General features: G+C 43.2%; 1 protein-coding gene across 2 annotated transcripts in view; it reads left to right on the top strand.

The window, feature by feature from the left end:
• The window catches only part of LOC100010349 (transmembrane 9 superfamily member 2-like), an 88,133-nt gene that overhangs the window by 16,324 nt on the left and 50,224 nt on the right, over positions 1-21,585 (top strand). For both annotated transcript variants that reach the window (XM_056809379.1, XM_001363320.5), the window contains exon 5: positions 37-166. In XM_056809379.1, the coding sequence (XP_056665357.1) occupies positions 37-166 (130 nt within the window). The remainder of the gene's footprint in view (positions 1-36; positions 167-21,585) is intronic.

Raw genomic sequence — 21,585 nt, 5'->3', positions numbered from 1 at the left:
TGCTACCAGTTTTCTTCCCTTTCTTTTTTGCCTCAGGATCATTGATAATATGCCAGTTACATGGTGCTATGATGTGGAGGATGGACAAAAGTACTGTAATCCCGGCTTTCCAATTGGTTGCTTTGTTACCCCAAGTGGTAGAGTGAAAGATGCTTGTAACATTAACGTAAGTGTGGCCAGCTTCCTGCGCCAGCCAGAGGGGAGGGGAATGATGCTTTCCCTTGCCCGCTAAATGCCATTCCCTGTAACAACTGTCTCTCCTTTGGAGTACTGTGTCTCTTAAACAAACTACTTAATAATTCCTTTTAAATAAGACTGAGATAGGAACTGTGAGTGATGAGTAGGCCAAGAACTGTGAGTAATAACTGAATTAAAAGGGGAAAACAGGTTATCATCCCTTTCTCTCCAGGCAAGGTTATGATATTTTGTTCTGAAGATAATTCTTTGAGCTTTAGCAACAAAATGTTATTAAGAGCACTGGAGCAGGAGTCAGGAGACCTAGATTCTCATCCATTCAGTGCCCTGCCACTAAATTACTGTGTGCCCTTGAGCAAACTACTTTGATGGATCTCCTTTGAAAGATTGTCCTCCCCATCCAAGGGCAACAGATACCTGTCTTACATTTGATGGGCATTTATTCATTCAACAAAAACTGAAAACTCAGTAGGCAGCTGGGTGAGGTAGTAGGACAGAATGATGGACTTGGGTTCAGGAAGGCCAGAGTTCAAATTTTAACTCACACACTTACTGGCAGTATGACCCTGGACAAGCCACTTAAGGTCCCCCACCCACAGTTTCCTCATCTATAAAATGGGGATTATGATTGTGATGATGATGATGATGATGATGAAACTCCTAGTGTTCTCTCTGTTAATGTGTGACGATCAAATTTGAAATAATAAATGTGACCTGTTTTACAACCCCCTAGAGGCCCTCTCCCATATGAAAAGCATTATTTAAACAAGTGTATTAAACATGGCAAACCAGGGAGAGGGGCCGGGATTATGATTTCACTAGAAGAAGAAAAGCCCTTTACCCATTCAGGGCAGTACCTTTTCATCCTAGAGCACTTTTCCAGGGTCATTGTTGTCAGGATGTGTCAGTAGGCATATTCAAACTCAGATCTAACTGACTTTAGACTGGAGCTATTCACAGTATCCTGCTGCCTCAACTAGGCAGTTGGGTGGTACAGGAGGTAGAGCACTGGACCTATAGGCAAGAATACTTGAGTTCAAATCCAGTGTCCCAACACATTAGCTGTGTGATCTTGGGCAAGTCATTTAACCTCTCTGGCTTGGTTTCTCCATTTCCCTGGCTTGCAGGATTGACTCTCCTTTCGAGTACTGTGTCTTTTAAAGAAACTACTTAATAATTCCTTTTAAATAAGACCAAGATAGGAACAGAAAGGCAGACTGCATACAAAGGGAAGATCAAATGAAACAATAATTACAAGTGCTTTGCACAATGCTTGGCACATAGTAGGTGTCATAAATATGCTTATTCCCCCTCCATCTCATGTAAAGCTAGCCTACACAAATTGAACAAATACCAGTTGCAGAGAATGTAGTGGAGAAACAGAAGTGGGACCATATTAGGATATGGTAGAACAGGGGTCCCCAGCCTGAGGCCTGGGAACTAGTTTATGAACCTTTTGCTCCCTCTGTTAGTTCAATCTGATTGACTTCTTTTGTAATCCTTGGTATTTTATTTCTTTCCTTTAAATCAAGATTATTCCGAGCAGGGATCCAGAGGCTTTCCTTGAGGATTGTGACACAAGGGGTTCAGAATTCTTGAGCTAGAGGAATTAAAGATGGAACCAGGTTCAGAGCTAGACCTCAGTGCCTTAGGGTTGCAGAGGTTTTAAGTTTGTATTGAACAGAAGGAGAGGACTTTGTTCACTGGGACAAGTTGCTGGCTTGTTTCATTCCCCCAATTCAAGGCCAGGCACTGAGCTTGGAAAGAGTTTGAATCTGGGTCCTGAAACTTAATAGTTGTATGGTAAGTCATGTCTCCTCTCAGGGCCTCAGTTTCCCCATTTGCACACTTGTGGACCTAGTCACCTCTTCCACAGGGTTGTTGGTGGGAAAGGGACTTTGGAAAGTTTCAAGGACTATGGAAAGGAGAGTTCATTTGGGTGACTTTTAAAAACATTAAAAATTTTTTTTTCTTTATTTTGAGGACAGCTGGGTGGCTCAGTAGATTGAGAACCAGGCCTAGATATGGGAGGTCCTGGGTTCAAATATGGCCTCAGACACTTCCTAGCTTCATGACCCTGGGAAAGTCACTTAAACCCCATTGCTATCCCTTACTGTTCTTCTGTCTTGGAAGCAATACACAGTTGTGATTCTAAGATGGAAGATAAGGGTTTTAAATTTTTTTCTTTGTTTTATACCATAACAAATCTACACATAAGTTTTCCAAAGTTACATGATTCATGTTGTCTCCCCTCTTCCTTCCCCCCTCCCAGAGTTGATAAGCAATTCCACTGGGTTATACGTGTATTATCACTCAAAACCTATTTCTATATTATTCATTTTTGTAATAGAGTGATCCTTTAAAACCAAAATCCCAAATCCTATCCCCATATAAACAAGTGATAAATCATGTGTTTTTCTTCTGCGTTTCTACTCCCACAGTCCTTTCTTTAGAGGTGGAGAGCATTCTTTCTCATAAGTTTAGGTGGCTTTTGTATGCCCTGCTTTCCTCTCTGCATCGATTTCTATCACATGCAAAACCATATTGATTCTCTCTTCCTTATTATTGTTCTTATTTGACAGCCTGGGAAGTCCAACATGAAAAGCTTCAGAGGCAGCACTTGGGTGACTTAGGGCTCAGGGCTTTTTTTCTTCATAAAAATATTACATTCTGTTGAAAATGTACTAAACTTAGGCTCTTAATAAGGTTAAAGCTGGAAGGGATCTTTGAGATAATCTCATTTATCTGCATGGATTTCTCCCTCCCCCTCTCTTTTTAGCTGATTCCTCCATATCACTAAAATCAAGTAGGGAATTCAGATAATTTTCCCTAGCCATCAACAGGCCTCCTGAGAGGGGCTTAGGACCCTGGGCAGAAAGATGTTCATCATTTATCTTCACTGCACTCCTTTGGAACCCCTGGAAGGCTTGAAAAGAGCAGTGGAAACACAAGTCCTGTCTGTACTGGCCATCTCCCCACCAGGAATGCCCTCCTGGCCATCTCCCCATGGGAAATGCTCCCTCTCTTTCCCTCCTTCCTCACTTCTGACTCTTGTAATCTTAGGCTTCCTTAAAGGCTCAGCTCAGGGACCCCCTCCTACAGGAAGCCTTTCCTGATCCTCCTAGTGATACATGCCCTTCCTCTTTTCAGATTCTCTTCTTTTTACTTACCTTGTTTACATGGTGTATCTCCTTATACAGCCCTTCTGAAGGTACAGTCCACTGACCTTTTCAGGTGGGGCTGTGAGATAAAAACTGTTCTTATAATGAGACTAAGCTTGTTTTTGTTTCCAGTGTGATCATTATCAGGAGATAGAACCCACAGAACCAAAGGGTCTTCGGTGGGATCCTCAGTCATTTTTAAAAGTATCCAGGAAGGGGTCTTGAGACTGAAAAGGAGAGTAGAAACTGGTTTTGGGTTTTATTAGAACATAGTAAACAAGTAAGAGATAGGAGTTGATTTTTAGTTTCAGATAAAAGGGTCAGTTTGGCAATTTTGAAAATTTCAGATTAATTCCTGTTGCTCTTAGCAATCACATAATACCCCCCTGGAGGAAATGATGGGGAAGAAAAAATCTGATGTGTTTTGGAGCAAAAGAAAATGAGCAAATGGAGGAAATTCATGAGTAAGGAGGCATTCCTTCAGTGTGCAAAGCCCTGAGAGAGACTACAAAGACAAAATAACAATGATTCCTTCCCTCAAGGATCTTAGGTTCTCCTGGAGGGGAACAACTTAAAAATAGATGAGCATAAAAGTCCTTATTTGAGGAGGTGGGAAAGAGTAACTTAGAAAGAAGAGGATCAGGAAAGACTTCCTATAGGAAATGGCACATATACTGAGCCTTAAAGGAAACTAGAGATTTTTTAAAACCCATTCCTTTTGTCTTAGAATTGATACAAGTATTGGTTTCAAGGAAGAAGATCAGTAAAGGCCAGGCAATGGGGGCTAAGTGACTTGCCCAGGATCACACAGCTAGGAAGTTTCTGAGACCAGATCTGAACCCAGGACCTCCCATGTCTAGATCTGACTCTCTGTCCACCAAGTCACCTAACTGTCCCTGAAACTAGAGATTCTAAGAAGCAGAGATGAGAGAAAACACATTACAGGAATAAGAGACAAAGGCATGGTTGTAGGAGGTGAGGTGTCAAGTTCAGGGATCACCAATGTGGTTGGAGCATAGATTGTGTGAATAATATATGATAATACCAGAAAAGTAACCTAACACTTGATTATGAAGAGCTTGAAATGCTAGGCAATGATATTGTATTTTCTCCCAGAGGTTATAGGGAGATCCTGACGATTCTAGAGCTGGAAGGGAACATGGTCAGCCATATGTTTGTGGAAGATTGTCTTGGAGGCTGGAAGTCAGGTGTCCTTTTGGATAGTATCACAAGACGGAGACATTTGTGTGAGAGATTTTGGGAGATGACTGATGGGCTCTCAGGGAGTTGATGAAAGCTGAATGACTGGAAGGCTAGTGATGTCCTCAACAGAAATAAGGCTGTTTGGAGGAAGGACCTGATTTATGAGGAAAGGTCATGAGTTCTGCTTCAGATATCCTCAGCTTGAGATGTTTTGGGGACATCTGTGTGGAGATGCCCAATAGACAGTTGGTGATGTGGGACAAGAGCTCAGGAGAGACTAGAGTGGATGTGGAATTGGAGAGTCAGCTTTTTAAAGATGAGAATTGAATCCATGTCATCACTGAGTTAGAGTATGCAGAGAGAAAAGAGGGCCAAGGACAGAGCCCCCTAGTGATGAGATAGGTAATGGCTGATGAGCTAGCAAAGAATACTGAGAGGTGATGAGATAGGAGGGAGAAGAGAGGGATGGAGAAGGAGAAGGTGCTCAATAGTATCAAAAGCTTAATTAGAGAAGTCAGGAAGGACGGATGAAGACTGAGAAGAAGTGGTTGGATTTGGCAGTTAAGAGATCACCCTGGGGTGTTGGAGGTGGGGTGGCTAGAAGCCAAGTTACAGGGGTTGATTAGGAGGTCAGGAAGTAGGAGTTAGAGTACATGTGTATCTTCATAGGAGTTTGGCTGTCCAAAATGGGGCTTTCTGCTATGGCCAAATGTCTTTGGAAGATTAAATCCAGGATGGATAAACTCTAGTTGACCCACTCAGTGGCAAGGATAGTATTTGATAGTTTCATTATAATCTGTAAATGATCTCCTAACTTGCAAAGACCCCATGATTTCCTTGGTGCAGGCATGTCCATCACAAGTCCTGTTGATAACCTTTATGCCTTAGCTAGCCTTTGATGAGGCTTCTCACACTTTGGCTGGTCCTTGGATGGATGGGATGGGATGGGATGGAAGAGAATAGGACAGGATAAGACGCAGAGTTCTAGAGAAGCCTCTTTTGCTGGGGAAGTTGTCTTGTAGAGTTTGTGTTGTGCTGGCAGAGAGCCTCTAAGAGCCCAGGGTCACCTCTACGCTACATTGACACTTGAGAGTGGGACTCTGGTGGAGGAGCTGTAAATTGCTGACATGATCGGCCATCATTAAAACTAGCGCCAATTGGCAATTATCACCTCCTTCAAATGTTGCTGGGTTGTCCTCTCCCACAGAGGAAGGAGACAGGTTGGAGATGAAGGATATATCTGTTTAAATTAAAATGAACTTTTTTTTGATCCAAGATGACTACTTCTCATGAGTTTGTTTTTAGTAGAAAAACCAGGCTAACTTAGGCAGAATGTTTTGGATTTGCCCAGGGGCTTAGTGGTCGAATCAGAGAAAGCTTGTCATTGGGGAGAGAGCCAGGTTTGGTCATGGTCCCTCACACACTGTATGAGTACACAGAGGAGAAAGTGTTTAATATAGTCATTTAGGCTAAATTAAAATCTCTTTTTATACATCTGTCTTGTTTATGAGTCAATACCATTTCCAAGTTATAGCAATTTTCTTTCATGCACTTGTGCCTTTAATGTATTCCTGTTGGCAAAGTAAGGCAGGCAGGGCAGCAGAATTGTGGGGTCCTCAAGTGATAGCTTTGTGGATTGTCTTGAGGCAGCTGGGCTCACTCAGGGTCTACTTTTAGGCAGGGAAAGACTGAGCCTTTGGGCAGACCCTTCATACCTTGTTTCAGAGCTGTCAGCTGAGACATCTTTGTGGTTAAGTAATATAGCATCAGTGTTCTCATGTTTCGTGGTGCCTTTCCCTGTGTGTCTGTGTCCCAAGTTGTTTGATTTAATGGGAAAGCCTTGGGTGCTGTGGGCTTACCTTGCCAAAATCTTGGCTCCAGATGCCATTGAAGGAATTGGATGATTAAAGCTCTCTGTCACTAGGTCAGCAGTTATTTCCTCCCCAATAGAGCCCCCCCTTCCTTATTCTCTTAGAGGTCTCTTTGCCTGAGATCACAGGTCACAGATAGCTCAGCCCAGTCACTCTTGTACAGAAATCAGTGGCCAGGAGATAGTTTCATGAGCAAAACGTGTATTGCTCCCCTTCCTTCACATTTACAAATGGTACCGTGTGCCTTTATAACTACTCCTGCCTTTTAAAAATTACTTCTGTCTCTAGGGTAAGAAAACATATTTGCCTACAGCAAATATACAGTATTCATTTGTAAATAGAAATTCAGATGAAAGCCAAAAGAGTTGGAAGGAGGAAGGAAACTGGGGGAGGATATATTGAGCAGAAACCCCTTCAGGTTCCTCTCTGTAATTTCTGCCCTTGTGTACATGGTCTCATATTTGGTTTGGGCCTGCTGCTTGTGCCCTGAGTTCTCAAAGCCTCTAGGTTGGGCTGGGTGCTAGAACAGGTCTTGGGTAATAATGGCATGAGTGAGGTGAGCTGCTGGAACGGGTGTGTGCTAAATTCTCTAATTCATCAGACTCTCCTGTAAAGTCTTGACTTAAGGGAACATAATTTGAACTATATTGCCAAGGTGATCGACTTAAAGCTATTATTTATACCTTAGAAAAAGGCTTTAGAAAGCAATAAAGATGGTTCCTTTGTGCTATTGTGGCCCAAAGGGTCAATAAAATCTTATAGTGCTAAGTGTTATCAAGAAGGGAGGGGAATCTAACTATAGCAAGACATGAGGTGGTATCATGGATGGATCCCAAGGTAGAGGAGGGGTCTTTAAATCCAACTTTCCCATTTTATAGATGAGGAAAGCACAGATCACATGGGTTAAGTAACTTCCCCAGAGCTAACATCTAGTCAGTATATGAGGTGGGATTTGAACCTGAGTTGTCTTGCCTCCAAGTCCAGGGCTCTACCCACTATGCCATGCTAGGCCTTTGCTTCATTGTTATCTAAAACCATGTTATGGCCCACAGTGGAAATACTGTATCTCAAAAGCTGAAGAAGGGCCAGAGAGAAGGCTCTCAAATCCCCAAATCTCTGAACTGGAAGTGACCTTGGAGGTTACTGAGTCTGATCTTGCCTCCTCTGTCACATACCACAAACTCTACTTGAAACTACTGCTTAGAGACTCTGGGCCTATGGGACTAAGCTCAATAAGGCCAGGCCCTCTTCTTCCCTATGAAACCACTCCATATTCTTGCAGGAAGTTCTCCTGGTTACTAAATCTACTTTTTTTTCTGGGCTAAATCAGGCTCCTTTAACAACTGCCATCTCCTTTATCACCTTTTACTACCTAACCCTTTCTACCATCCTGACTACCCCTTTCTGGATGTATTCCGGCATATTTATGTCTTTCCTTAATTGTGGAACGCAGAGTTCAGCCCAGTCCTTCATATGTGACCTAAGGCAGCTGCACCTCAGTGGATAGAGTGATGGGCCTATAGTTAGGAAGGCCTGAGTTTAAATCCAGCCTCAGACACTTCCTGGCCATGTGATCTTGAGCAAATCACAATCTTTGTGTGCCTAGAAGGCAGCTAGTGGTTAGAGTGATGGTCTCAGACAATTCCTAGCTATGTGACCTAGGGCAAGTCATTTAACCTCTACCTGACAAAAGGATCCACTAGAGAAGGAAATGGCAAACCACTTCAGTATCCTTGCCAAGAAAGTCCCTTGAACAGCTATGGTCCATGGGTCATGAAGAGTTGGGCAGGACAATAATAAAATGGGTAGTAGATCCCCCTCTTTGAAAATTGATATCTTTCTCAACATAACCTATGATAGTATTGATTTTGGGGGAAAGGCAGCCATTTCCATCTTTTTTAGTCCAACTGAAACACCCTGATTATTTTAAAGGAACTAGAGTCTTGGCACACCTCCACCTTGTGTTTCTTAAAGGGAGCTTGTGGTACAGTGGATAGAACAGCCAGGCTAGATCAGGAAGACTTGAGTTCAAGCCCAGCCTTAGACACGAACTCTGTGACCCTGGACAAGTCACTGACTTAAAAAAAATTATAAAGATATTGTTTTACTAATTACACATAATAACAATTTTCCACATAAGTTTCTAAAGTTATAAGATCGAAATTGTCTCCCTCCTTCCTAGAGCTGGTAAGCAATTTGATCCGGATTATACAGGTATTATCATGCAAATTATATTTCCATATCATTCATTTTTGTAAGAGAATAATCTTATAAAACCAAAAACCCAAATAAACTTAAGTGAGAAATGCTTTCATCTGCATTCTTACTTCAACAGTTCTTTCTTTGGAGGCAGATAGCCTTCTTTGTTGTAAGTCCTTCAGAATTGTGCTGGATCATTGTATTACTGAGAATAGCAAAGTCTATCACATTTGAGCCTCCCACAATATTACAGTTACTAGGTACAATGTTCTCCTGGTTCTGTTTATTTCACTCTGCATCAGTTCATGGAATTCTTTCCAGTCCTTTCTGAAATCATCCTGTTCATCCTTCCTTATAGTACAGTAGTATTCCGTCACCACCATATACCACATTTTGTTCAGTCATTCCCCAATTGAGGGACATCCCATCAATTTCCAATTCTTTGCCACCATAAAAAGGGCTGCTATAAATTTTTTTACAAGTAGATCCTTTCCCCTTTTCTTAATATCTTTGGGATACAAACCTAGTAGTGCTATAACTGGATCAAAGAGTATGCTAGCCCTTTGGGCAAAGTTCCAAATTTGGGCAGGTCACTCAACCTCTTTGCCTCAGTTTTGTCATCTGTAAAATGGGAATAAAAACAGCACCTACTCTCCAGAGTTGCTGTGAGGATAAAATGAGCTAGTTGTAAAACACTTAGTCACAGTGCCAGATATATAGTAAATACTATATAAACGTTAGCTGTCATAATAATTATTATATTTAATCCCTAATTAGTATCATCTTCTCTTTGACTCATTTTCCCCCAACTTTGTCAAGATCTTTCTGGATTCTTTTCTTTGAATTCTTCCAAGCTTGGTATCATCTGCAGATTTCAGATACATGTTTTCTCTGCTTTTATACAAGTCTGTTAATAAGGATGATGCTTTGTTATACAGCATGGGAACAAAAACAGATCCCTGGGGCATTATATTAGAGACCTTTTTAATTAAACATGAACTCATTAATGGCTGCTTTTTGGGTCTGATGATTCAACCAGTTCTGAATCTGCTATTGTCTGTCACACATTTCTCAGCACTATTGTGACTCCCCTCTCTCTCACCCTGTATATTCAATTGGTTGCCAAATCTTGTCATATTTGTCCCTACAATATGTCATGTCCAACCCATTCTCATTCTTCACATAGCCTGTGTCTCTTCTTACCTAGACTATTGCAATTACCACTTCTGGTTCCATCTTTATAGATTCATCTCTTGTTCCCCTTCCCTCATTCTTTAGCACTGTCAATCTGACCTTCTTGCCATCCCCAACTCATGGGGTACCATCTTTCACTATCATACGTTTGCATTGGCTGTGCCCCATGGCCACAGTGTGCTTGTTTTTCACTTCTATCTCACAGCATCTTTTCTTCCTTTGAAACTCAGCTCACAAGCACTACTTTGTCTGCCCTGAGTTCCCTTCCCTTCTCTTCTACTTTTTGCTTAGAGATATCATTAATTCCCATGGGGTCAGTTATCCTCTCTATAGCTCTCCGTGTATTTTCTCAATTTCTAAGTCAGGCCAATCTCTCTCTTGAACTGTGTCCAGTAGTCATCCTCTCAGAACCATCATGTCCAAAGCAGGTTTCATAATTTCTCCCAAACCCTCCCCTTTCCATATGTCCTTGTTAAAGACTCCCAACCTAGGAGTCATCCTGGACTCCTTACTCCTCTCACCAAATTCCCCAAATCCAAGCTGTTGTTAAGGCCTTTGAAATATCTTTCAAATACATCCCATTCTCTCCTCTGACACTGTCACTATTGTAGCACAGGCCCTCATGGGGAGCCTCACATCTTCTTTATTTAAATACCTTCTGGTGAGTCTTCCTGCCTCAAGTCTCATCTAACTCCATTCCCTCTTCTTTTCAGCTGCTAAAGTGATTTTCCTAAAACACAGATCTGCTCACGTCACTGTCTTCCCTCAGTAAACTCCAGTGGCTCCCTATTGCCTCCAGGATCAAATATGGGAGATCCTTGAGGGGAGGAAACAGATTTGTCCCTCTCTTTGCATCCTCAGTGTCTGGCACATTCTAAAGGCTTGAAGATTGATTGACTAAAGATCTTCTTTATCCCCCAACTGACAGTGCCCTCCCTTGGCAACAACCTTGTTTTTCTTCTGTATAGATTTATGTATGCACATGTAGAAAGAGGAAGTTGGCCTCTGGCCTTTCATGTCTCCTCCAGAGAGGCCATCTAGCTCTCAGTCTAGAATTCTTTGTTTTTGGGACTCCAGCCCCTCAAAGGCACTGGGTTTGGCATATAGTAGACACTTACTAAGTACCTGTCAATTGCTCTCTCTTTCTCTCTCTGTGTTATCCATAGGAATAGCATGAAAGAGAATCAGGCAAGCTCCCCTGCCTGGGTGCTGTCATTAGCCCCATTTTGCAGCCCCTTAGACTTTCCCTGTCCCCACCTTCTGGCTCGGGGAAGTCTTAGAGCAGACTGCTCCTACACTTTCTTCATCAGAACTGTTTCCTAAGAGCAGAGGCCTCTCTGGTTCTGCTCTCAAGAGAACAGAATCATCCCAGCAAACAGATGCCCCTTGACCCAACCTTTCTTCCACTCTTCCTAGGCCAGGACTTATGGTGGCTGCCTAGTACATTTCAGGGTTCCTCAGCTTCTTTTAAGTTCCCAGGCTCTCCTGTTTGCCATTGCAATTGAATGGGTGAGAAGCAGTCCCAAGGCATGGGCAGGTTGGGGGCTCTGTACCTTTCCTTTGCAAATGAAGAGGCTGGAAATGAGACCTGCAATGTCTGGGAAGGAGCACATTGTTTACCAGAAGCAAATGTGACCATTGCAGATCTGAATGAGGTGCCTCCTTCCACTCTTTGCCTTTGTTACCTGCCCCTCACCACCTGCTAATCTGCCCATTTCTGTAAGGGGCCCACATTCACATTCTCTTCTCAGTTAGCAATTTACATTTTCTGCAAATCACGCGGGGGGACACTAGGAAGTCTGTGGGTGTGCAAAACAATATACTGATATTAGTATTTCTAATAGTTGCACAGCCCAGTTAATCCAGATGTTGTCAAGTGCTTTGCTAAAATCTTTGTAGACAATTTCTACACCCCTCCCCCATCCATTAGTCTCTTTACCTTGTCAAAAAAGGAAAATTATCCAGCAGGAATTTTGGATGTGCCTATTATTTGATAGGAGACTGCACAAAGGAAAAAGAATCCCGATGTCCTTTACATGGATAGGGAAGTTACACGTTTAGAGGCGAACATTTCAGGGGAAAGATAAAACTCTGTTTTGGAAATGTTGAATCTGCGATGTCTATACAGTAGACGGTTGCTGATGTATGACTGGAATTGATGGAAGAGGCTGGGACTGGATGTGTAGGTCTGGACTTCATTTGCATAAAGGTGAGAGTTGAACCCTTGGATCCTAAGGAGATCTCTGAGAGATAGTGTGGGGAGTGAAGAGAAGAGGGCCTAGGAAAACAAGGAAAATTAATAAGGTCAAGAGTATCATCTGCTGCTGAGGGTTTAAGAAGGGTGAGGACCAAAAACAGTCAATAGAATTAACAATTTATCCTTCATTGCTGAGTTTGCAGAGAGCAATTTCAGTTGACAGATGCCAGATCTCCCCCTTTTTTGGAGGATTTGGGTCAGGAAGGGAAAAGATTTAATAGAATGATAACTCAAAGGAATGGGAGCATCTGATCGAAGGACAGGGGAAGATTTGGGCATTAGAGAATAAACCAGTGGATATTAGATTGCCTGGTCTGGAATCAGGGAAATTCATCTTCCTGAGTTCAGATCTGGCTTCAGACACTTATTAGCTGTATGACCTTGGACAAACCACTTAACCATGTTAGCCTCGGTTTCCTCATCTGGAAAATGAGCAAGAGAAGGAAATGGCAAACCACTCTTGTATTTCTGCCAAGAAAAACCCTGTTGGAGTCACAATAGTTAGACATGACTGAACAACAAACAGTGGAGAGTATTCAAATGATTCAGATAGGGGCAGGTAGGTATCAATTTTAAGACCCAAGGGTTTAAAAAAATGACTCAAATGAAGAGAATTTGCTAAAATGTATTCTTGGTGAAGCCATATTGGCTTTTCAGGTTCCTTCCTTCCTTCCTTCCTTCCTTCCTTCCTTCCTTCCTTCCTTCCTTCCTTCCTTCCTTCCTTCCTTCCTTCCTTCCTTCCTTCCTTCCTTCCTTCCTTCCTTCCTTCCTTCCTTCCTTCCTTCCTTCCTTCCTTCCTTCCTTCCTTCCTTCCTTCCTTCCTTCCTTCCTCCCTCCCTCCCTCCCTCCCTCCCTCCCTCCCTCCCTCCCTTCCTTCCTTCCTTCCCTCCTTCCCTCCTTCCCTCTTTCCTTCCTTCCTTCCTTCCTTCCCTCCTTCCTTCCATCTCTCCTTCCCTCCTTCCCTCCTTCCCTCTTTCCTTCCTTCCTTCCTTCCTTCCCTCCTTCCTTCCATCTCTCCTTCCCTCCTTCCCTCCTTCCCTCTTTCCTTCCTTCCTTCTCTCCTTCCCTCCTTCCTTCCATCTCTCCTTTCCTCCTTCCCTCCTTTCCTCCTTTCCTCCCTCCCTCCCTCTTACTTTCTCTCTTAGTAACAACTCTTAGAACAGAAGGGGTTAAGTGACTTGGCCAGGGTCACACAGCTAGGAAATATGAGGTCAGATTTGAACCAAAGACCTCTTATCTCCAGGACTGGCACTCTATCCATTGTACCACCTAGCTGCCCCTATCTGCCTTTCCTTTTATCTTTAGTGTCTTGAGTTTGTTAATGCAATTCCTGTGCACCATCATTGATCCCTTGCTTCTCCCCTTTTTTGGAACTCATCAGAATCATTTCTGCCTATGTCTTCAGAATCTGATTCAGAAAGCTTTTCCATGCTTTTAAGTCTGATATGCCTCCTGACTTTCTCTTTCCTCTGAACCCTTGCCAGTCAGGGGTGCATGGTAGATGATACTTGATTCTCCATTTGGTGTCTCTCACAGACTTTGATGGAGAGTGGTCACTTACCTTCAAGGTTCTCCAGACTTCCATTTTGGTGATTAGTTTCATCTTGTTGAGCAGAAGCTTGTTCAGAATAGCAGCTCCTCTTGTTGCTTTCTTCACCTTCAGAAGGATGAAATGATCATTAAGGCAAGTCAGAAAAGTATTTTCTTCTCTGCCTTTGGCAAAGTGAATGTGCCAGCAGATGCCCGGAGAGTTGAAGTCCCCCATCATTTCTATATTGTGTTCCTTTGCCAGCTTTTTGAATCTATTTGCTAAATGCCTCATCTAATTCTTTGTTTTATCTAGGTGGCCTGTAGTGTACACCTGTGCCAATGGGAGCTTCTGATCCCCTTCCTCAGCCAGATTCTTTGCATCATGTTTCTACTCCTAGGTTCCTGGGTTACCTTACATGAGTGTCTGTGTCTTCACCACCTACCCTGCTATGCTCTGTTCTGGTCATTATGGAACAATAATGTCAGGCTGGGCAGACGGACTGGGTATGGGATTTTATTGAAAGAGAGAGAGAACTGCTAGCTGAGGAAAGTCATTCCATCAGTACCAGATAGCAAGCTTCTTTTATCTTACAGTCGCAGAGAGTTGCCTAGAACATGGAGAAAGGAAATGATTTGCCAAAAGTGACACAGACAATAGAAAGCAGAGATAAGACTTGAACTCATATTGTATGTGTGTGTGGTTTTTAAAATCCTTATTTTCTGACCTAGTAACAACTCCAGGACAGAGGATAAAGGCTAGGCAAATGGGGTTAAGAGACTTGCCCAGGGTCACACAGCTGGGAAGTGTCTGAGGCCAGATTGGAACCCAGGACCTCCCATCTTGAGGCCTGTCCTTAATCCACTGAACTACCTCAGTGCTCCCTAGTGCATTTATTTTTGAAATTACAGCATTGTGAGGATGACATGGTCAAGGAGAATGACAATGACAACTCACATCTAGAGAGCTACTTAATCTTTGTATAAAGCTTTCTGGTGGCAGTGGGATTTGGGAGCTATTACACATTGTACCATTCCCATTTTATAGATAAAAAACTGAGGTTAAGTGACGCCCATTGTTAGCCAATTAGTATAGGAGGGTGTCAGAGCCAGGATTAGACTCTATTGTCTTGATGCTAAGCTACTACTTTCTTTCTACTCTACTGTAATAATAATAGCAAGTGATAGGAAATTATTACATATGTGTGTGTTTGTGTATATATATATATAAAACTTTATATTTCTCTTACTAAGTGCCAGGCACTATGCTAGGCACTTTACAGATATGATCTCATTTGATCCCCACAATAACAACCTTGAGAGGTAGGCACTGTTATTCCTACCCCCATTTAATAGATGAGGGAACTGAGGCAGACAGAGGCCAATGACTTGCCTATGGTCACCATGCTAGGAAGTGTCTGAGGTCTATTTTGAACTCAGGTCTTCTTGACTGCAGCTCCAGGGCTCGATGTACTATGCTACTCAGTGGCAGTAGCTCTCAAGCCTAGGTCTTAGGCCAGCTTTAGCTCTCTTTTCTGCTGTAGCATCCTGCTTTTATCTTAGAGGCAGGAACCACCAGACTGCTGGCAGATAATCATCCAGACAGACCCATTTTGCTGTTCTGACTGAGCTGGTTGTAATAGAAAATGAGAAGAGCCTTTAATCCTGATTAGGCTTCGGCATCTTCCAAAGCAGAAAGGGGGGGCAGCTTTCCTTGTTTTGTGGGCCTGGCCACATCTTCCTGTAAGCTCCCTGAGGTCTTGGGGGAAAAGTCCACTTTAGGGTTTGGTGATGACACACTGTGTGTTACAGGTGGCACCTGAGCCATTTGCTGTGGCCTTGGGTGGTTCCAAAGGGAAAAAAGGAGAAATGATTTTTTTGCTGGAAAACAGGATTTTTAAATAGTGACTACAAAGCTACTTTCCAATAAAATTCCAGTTACGGAATGCCTAGTATGAACAAGAAACTGTTCTGGTTTTCAAGAACCCCATTGGCATCTCCCTTTCTTTAATTCAGTTCAATTAATTTAATTGTTCAATTAAATTCAATTATTTAGTTAATTTGTCTTTAATTTAATCTGCCTCTAGATTCTCCCTCTCATTGTTCTCTCTACTTCATAGGATGATGAGGAGCAAAGTGGGGGATGGTAGAGAGCTGGGCCTGAAGTCAAGAAGACTCATCTTCCTGAGTTCAAATCTGGCCTCAGACACTTAATAGTTTGGTGACTCTGAGTAAGGCACTGAACCCTTCTCAGCCTCAATTAAATTTCCCCATCTGTAAGATGGGGGTAACCTGTAGCCTAGATCTCACAGCATTTATAAAAATACATGGAAGGCCCTTTCTGAACCTTAAAGCACTATACAAATGTGAAATATTATTATTAAATGTTAGCTAAAGAGGGGCAGTAGTAGCTCAGAGAATAGAGTTAGGCTCAGAGATGGGAGGTCCTGGGTTCAAATCTGGTCTCAAATACTTCTTAGCTAGGTGACTGTGGGTAAATAACCCCCATTAACTGCCATTGCCTAGCCCTTACTGCTTTTCTGCCTTGAAACTGATACAAAGTGTTGATCCTAAGATAGAAGGTAAGGGTTATTAAAAAGAATCTTAGCTAGGCCACAAAGAGCTGGATAAATAAAAGCTCAAGCCATTTCTTCTGGGGCAGTTACTCCCTACCCTCACTAGCATTGCTATTCATCCTTCTCTTTTCCATTCGCTGTTTTACTTCCTTTCCCAGCTACCACCAGAAGCCTGCCTTTTCCTTTTTCTTCCTGTTCACTCCCAAGCTCCTCTTGTATACCTTCTCCCTCCCTGCTTCCATCTGGCTACAAACCCCTGGCTTTGCTCTCAGTGCATTGATTGGGGCCCTTGAGGTTGACCTGCTGTACCAATCTCCCTCATATCTTGGCCAGATCTCAGGTGGTTTAAATCTCGGTATCCCCTCTCCCACAGAGACAATGAGGCAAAATCCCTGTCTTGCAGGAGGTGCCAGGTGGGCCCTCCTCTGACCACAACCTCTCCTGGATCTGCTTTTTCTTTTTCTCTGTACTTGTGGATATCATAGCAGGAGAGGCCCTGAGGTGGCACAACAGAGAGAGCACAAAGTCTTGTGTTCACATGCAACCATATACTCTTACTAGCTAGCATCACCTTAGGTAAGTCATTATCTCTGTCTGATTCTGTTTTCCTCAATCATAAAATGAAGGTAATAATATCACCTATGTCCCAGGGGTGTTGTAAAGATCAAATAATGCTTTGCCCCATGCTTGGCTCATAGTAGGCCCTTTATAAATGCTTATTCCCGTTTCCCACTTCCCTGTGAGTCCTGCCTCTGTGTCACACCGTTTTAAGTGCCAATCTGAATTGGCAGAAGAAGTTTCCTCATTTGGGAGCTCCTTCTAGCTCTCAGATCACAGGCCCAGTGAGATCAGTGACTTAGCAGGTATTTAGGAAATGCCTATTATGTGCCAGGACCTAGATGCTGGTGGTACAAGGACAAAGAATGAAAGCATCCTGATTAGCAATGATCTCAAATTCTACTCTGGGAGACAAAAAGCTTATCTACAAGCATATACAGTTAAAGACAGGGCTGTTTGGGAGGGAAAGGGAAGGGCGCTGACTGTTGGGGGCACCAAGGAAGGCTTTGGGCAGAAAATATACCTTGACTTGAGTCAGAAAGGAATAGAGGGAATCTGTGATATGGAGTGTAGGGAAAAGTGCATTTCAGGCAGGAGGGATGGTCAGTGGGAGATGGGAGAATGAGATAGAGATGGGCCAAAGAGTACCATGTATGAGGAACAGAGTCCAGGCCAGTTTGGCTGTATCCTAGAGTGCAGACGTGAGAGTACTATACAATGAGACTGAAAAAAACAGATTGGGGCCAGGGTCAAAGGCTTTAAAAGGTTAATAGAGAAATTTGTATTTTCCTTTGGGCTAATAGAGAGCCACTAGAATTGAGTGAGTAGGGGAGTCACATGTTCAGATCCGTGTTAATGAGAAATTTGCTTTGGCAGTAGAATGTAGGATAGATTAGAGAGGGGAGAGCCTGGAGTCAGGGAGGCCAGTGTGGAGGCTGTCGCAGTAATTTCAGTGGGAGGTGATGAGGACCCAAGCTAAGATGGTGAACTGAGAGAAGGAACTAGCACTGAGAGGTGATATTAAAGTAGAAATAGCAGAATTGGCAACCGATTGAGCCTAGGGGGCAGAGAGAGTGAGGAGCTGAGGACAACAGTGAGACTACAAACTGTGGTGACTTGAACATTGATTGGTACCTTCAACAGAAATAGGGAGGTTTGGAAAAAGGAAATGTTTCAGGGGAAAATGTACTGCAAGTTCAGCTTTATACATGTTGAGTTTACTATCTCTCATTCATCCGGTTGTAGATGGCCAGGAGGCAGTTTGGGATGTAGGATTAAAATTCCGTGGAGACTGGGGGCTGGATAGATTAATCTGGGAGCTAATGAGGCTACCTAGAGAGAGCAGAGAGCAAAGGTTCTTTTTTAAAACCTTACCTTTGGTCTTAGAACCGAAACTAAGGAGAGCTTGACAGCACCTCTTGTCTGCAGGCCTGGCTCTCTATTCATTGAGCTACCTAGCTGCCCCAAGAGCATGAGTTTTTTTAAACCATTACCTTTTGTCTTAAATACTAAATATTGGTTCCAAGGTAGAAGAGCAGTAAGGCCTAGGCAGTTGGAGTTAAGTGACTTACCTAAGTTCACACAGTTAGGAAGTATGTGAGACTGGATTGGAATCCAGATCCTCTCAACTCCAGGCCTGGCACTCTGTTTACTGAGCCACCTTGAACTTCTTTGAAAAACTATTTTAATAACTGTATTTCCATATAATTAGAAATTATTATATATTTCTTTTGTCCAGCAAACCTGTGTATTTTATTTTATTAATTTAAAAATATAATTCTGAGAAGGAGTTCTTAGGCTTCACTGGGTTATGAGGGCCAGTACATAAAACAGGTTAAGAACCTGTAGTCTAGAGGGAAAAGAGGGCCCAGGACAGAGCCTTTGGGGAATGATCACAATAGAGATTTGATGTCATTTGGGATATCTAGTAAAGATACTGAGGAGCGGTGAGACAGGGATGGGGAAAGAGACAGACGGAGAAGGGGAGAGAGCACCAGTCTCATGAAAAGCTGAAGAGAAGATAATTTCCAGGAGGAAAGGCTGGGTGGCATGGCAGCAGTGGCAGATCAGGGCAGAGAGAACACAAAGGATGAGGAGGGGGAAAGATCAAAGAAATCCAGTTGGAGATTTTCCCCTCAAACCAGCTTTTCTTCTTTTCTGTTCTTAAAGACACCAAAGGAGAGGCTGAACTTGCCACACTTAGAAATCTACTTCACGTCTTAGGCCAGAGTGAGTCCTTAACCTGTTTTATGTCTTGGATCTCATTGCCTAGTGAAGCCAAGACCATGAACAACATATCCTGGTATTTTTCAAAGCAGTGGCTCCAGGTTAATTTCTAAAAGGAAGAGAGGCTTTTTAGATTCTGGCCTGCTTGGTTCACTTACCTCAGTGTTTATCCTCCTGCTATGGCCCCTTTTCTCCTTGTCCTTCCCAGTTTTTCTCTGGATGCTACTCAGTTTCCCCTCAAAGCTTTCTGATTTTGATCTCTGCCAATAAAGAATCTAGGGGTCTCCTTATCAGGGATGAACCTTACTTTAAAATGAGGAGGACTCCTGTGGGCCTTTTTCAATTCAAGGTAGTATGTTCTTATTCCTTCCCCTCTTCCCTCCAAGAAGATCAACTGGATAAATCCCAGTGATTGGCTGTTGACTTTTCAGCTTGATTTCCTTTCTTCCTTTCCCCCCTTGGCCTGTCTCCTACCGTGTTTCTCTCAGTGCTCTATTGGAATTCCTTTTATTTCTTCTTGTTGGTAGCTAACACTGTGGCTTAGGGAGAGAGGCCTGGAAAATCATTCTTTGCTTTGGCTTCCCAGACTCCCCCTGGTATGCTGCTGTTTTCGCAGCTCTTTGCCTTCTCATATATTTTCCAATCCCTGACAATAATACCTCTTCCATCTCCCCGATTTTGAGATTTTTCTCTGTTCTGCTAGATTTGGGCTCATTGATCTCTTCCTGCTCCACAGCTTCTTTCCCAAAATGCATCACTCACAGATGAAGATGAGGCTGTCCACATGAACTTGATACTTAGTAGTTCCCGTTGCTATTTTGCCCCCACCCCCCCATGGGTCCAGAAGACCATCTGAAATCTTTCCAACATAGATTCAAAGCTATTTCTTTGGATGTTCCCTGTCTTTCAGGTGCTACTAGCAACTGACTGGCTTTTGCTTTAGAAAAATCAGTACAATATAGTCTCTGTATTCCATCCACTTAACTGAAAAGCAGTGGGGAAAAAGCACCAGACTGAGAATAAGAAAACATGGCTGATAGCTAGTACTAGCTGGGATGCTGTCTAGCCATGTGACTGGCAAATGGTTCCATCCCAGCCTGGGCCTCAGTTTCCTCATCTGGAGAACAGAGAGGGACCTCAAGAGTCCCTTCCAGTTCCAAAGGGATGATCTGACTCTTCATAAAGTTGCCTCCTTGACTGGCAGAGTGTCTTCCCCCATGTCCACTACAACACAAATTTATTATGTGCCTGTTGACCCTCAGTCAGTTCACTCATGCATTAAGTACCCACTGTTTGTTGTTGTTTGGTAGTCTCGGGCCTTTCTGACTCTGGCCTCATTTGGGGTTTTCTTGGCAGAGATACTGGAGTGGTTTGCCATTTTTTTCTCCAGCTCATTTGACAGGAAGAAACTGAGGCAAACAGGATTAAGTGACTTGCCCAATGTCACACAGCTAGTATGAGTGTGGCTGCATTTGAACTCAGGTCTAACTGACTCTAGGCCTAGCTCTGTACCCACTGAATTACCTAGCTACTCCTATTCTATTGGTCCCTAGGGGAGAGGTTGTAGACAAGCTCTGGGACTGTCCTTTAAACAGCTTGCAGTGTAGTGACTGGGGGGACAAGGCACAAACATGTTGTTACTCAGTTGTACATAAGCATATTGGAGAATTGTGAAGCTGTTCTGTTTGAGACTCAGGAAGGAGGCAGTGTCTGTACTGAGCCTTAAAGGATGGATAGTGATCAAGCAGGCTGCCGGAGAAAGGACTTTTAAAAGTACAGGGACTATAGAGAAGCAAAGAAATGGAAGTAGGAGAGCACTTGGTATGCTCAGGGTAACCACATGGCATTGAGTTGTCCTGAAATAGATTGGGGGCAGCACCTCCTCTGCCCAGCCCCGCCAATGTAAAAACAAGCTATGCCTCAAGGATTAGTGGGAACCATCATCCTATGGAACCATCTCATTTTAGAGATAAGGAGAGATAAAAGAAGGGAGGCTCAGGCAGTTCAGATGACTTTCCTCAAGGTCACCCAACTAGAATTATCAGAGCCAGGATTCTCTGACCCTAGTGTGCTGCCTCTTACCAATTCCTTCTCCAGCCAGGGGCATCCCATCCTTCCCCTCATCTCTGCCTTCTATTTGTCTCTGTTCCAGCCAATGTCTATTGCTTGCCTTTTGGTGCCTCACTTCCTTGTCTTGGCTCCTGCCATTCTCTGTGTCTGAGACCTCCTGTTGCCTGCTATTGGTCTTCCAGAAGCTTCCATTCATCCCCCTTGGCCTGCAAGAGCCTTCCTTGTCCTTAGGCCAGAGGACTCCATTTATAGGTCAGCATAGGTGTTTATCACGTACTCATTTTAGTACTTGAGCATGTGTAGCATTCCCTTAAGAGACTAAGGTATCCTCCAGGTAAAGATAGTGACTTACTGAACATTTGGATCTCCCTAGCACAGAGTAGCTGGAAGACTGAGCTGGGCCTGGACTGAGCAAGACCAGAGTTCAAATCTGGCCTCAGACACTTTCTAGCTGTGTGATCCTGGACAAGTTACTTCACCCTGTTTGCCTCAGTTTCCTCATCTATGAAATGACCTGGAGAAGGAATTTGTAAACCTCTTCACAATCT

Source organism: Monodelphis domestica, chromosome X (genome assembly GCF_027887165.1).
Source record: "Monodelphis domestica isolate mMonDom1 chromosome X, mMonDom1.pri, whole genome shotgun sequence".
Classification (NCBI taxonomy): domain Eukaryota; kingdom Metazoa; phylum Chordata; class Mammalia; order Didelphimorphia; family Didelphidae; genus Monodelphis; species Monodelphis domestica.
Note: the sequence above shows the minus strand (reverse complement) of the source record. Positions and strands in the feature narration are given on the sequence as shown.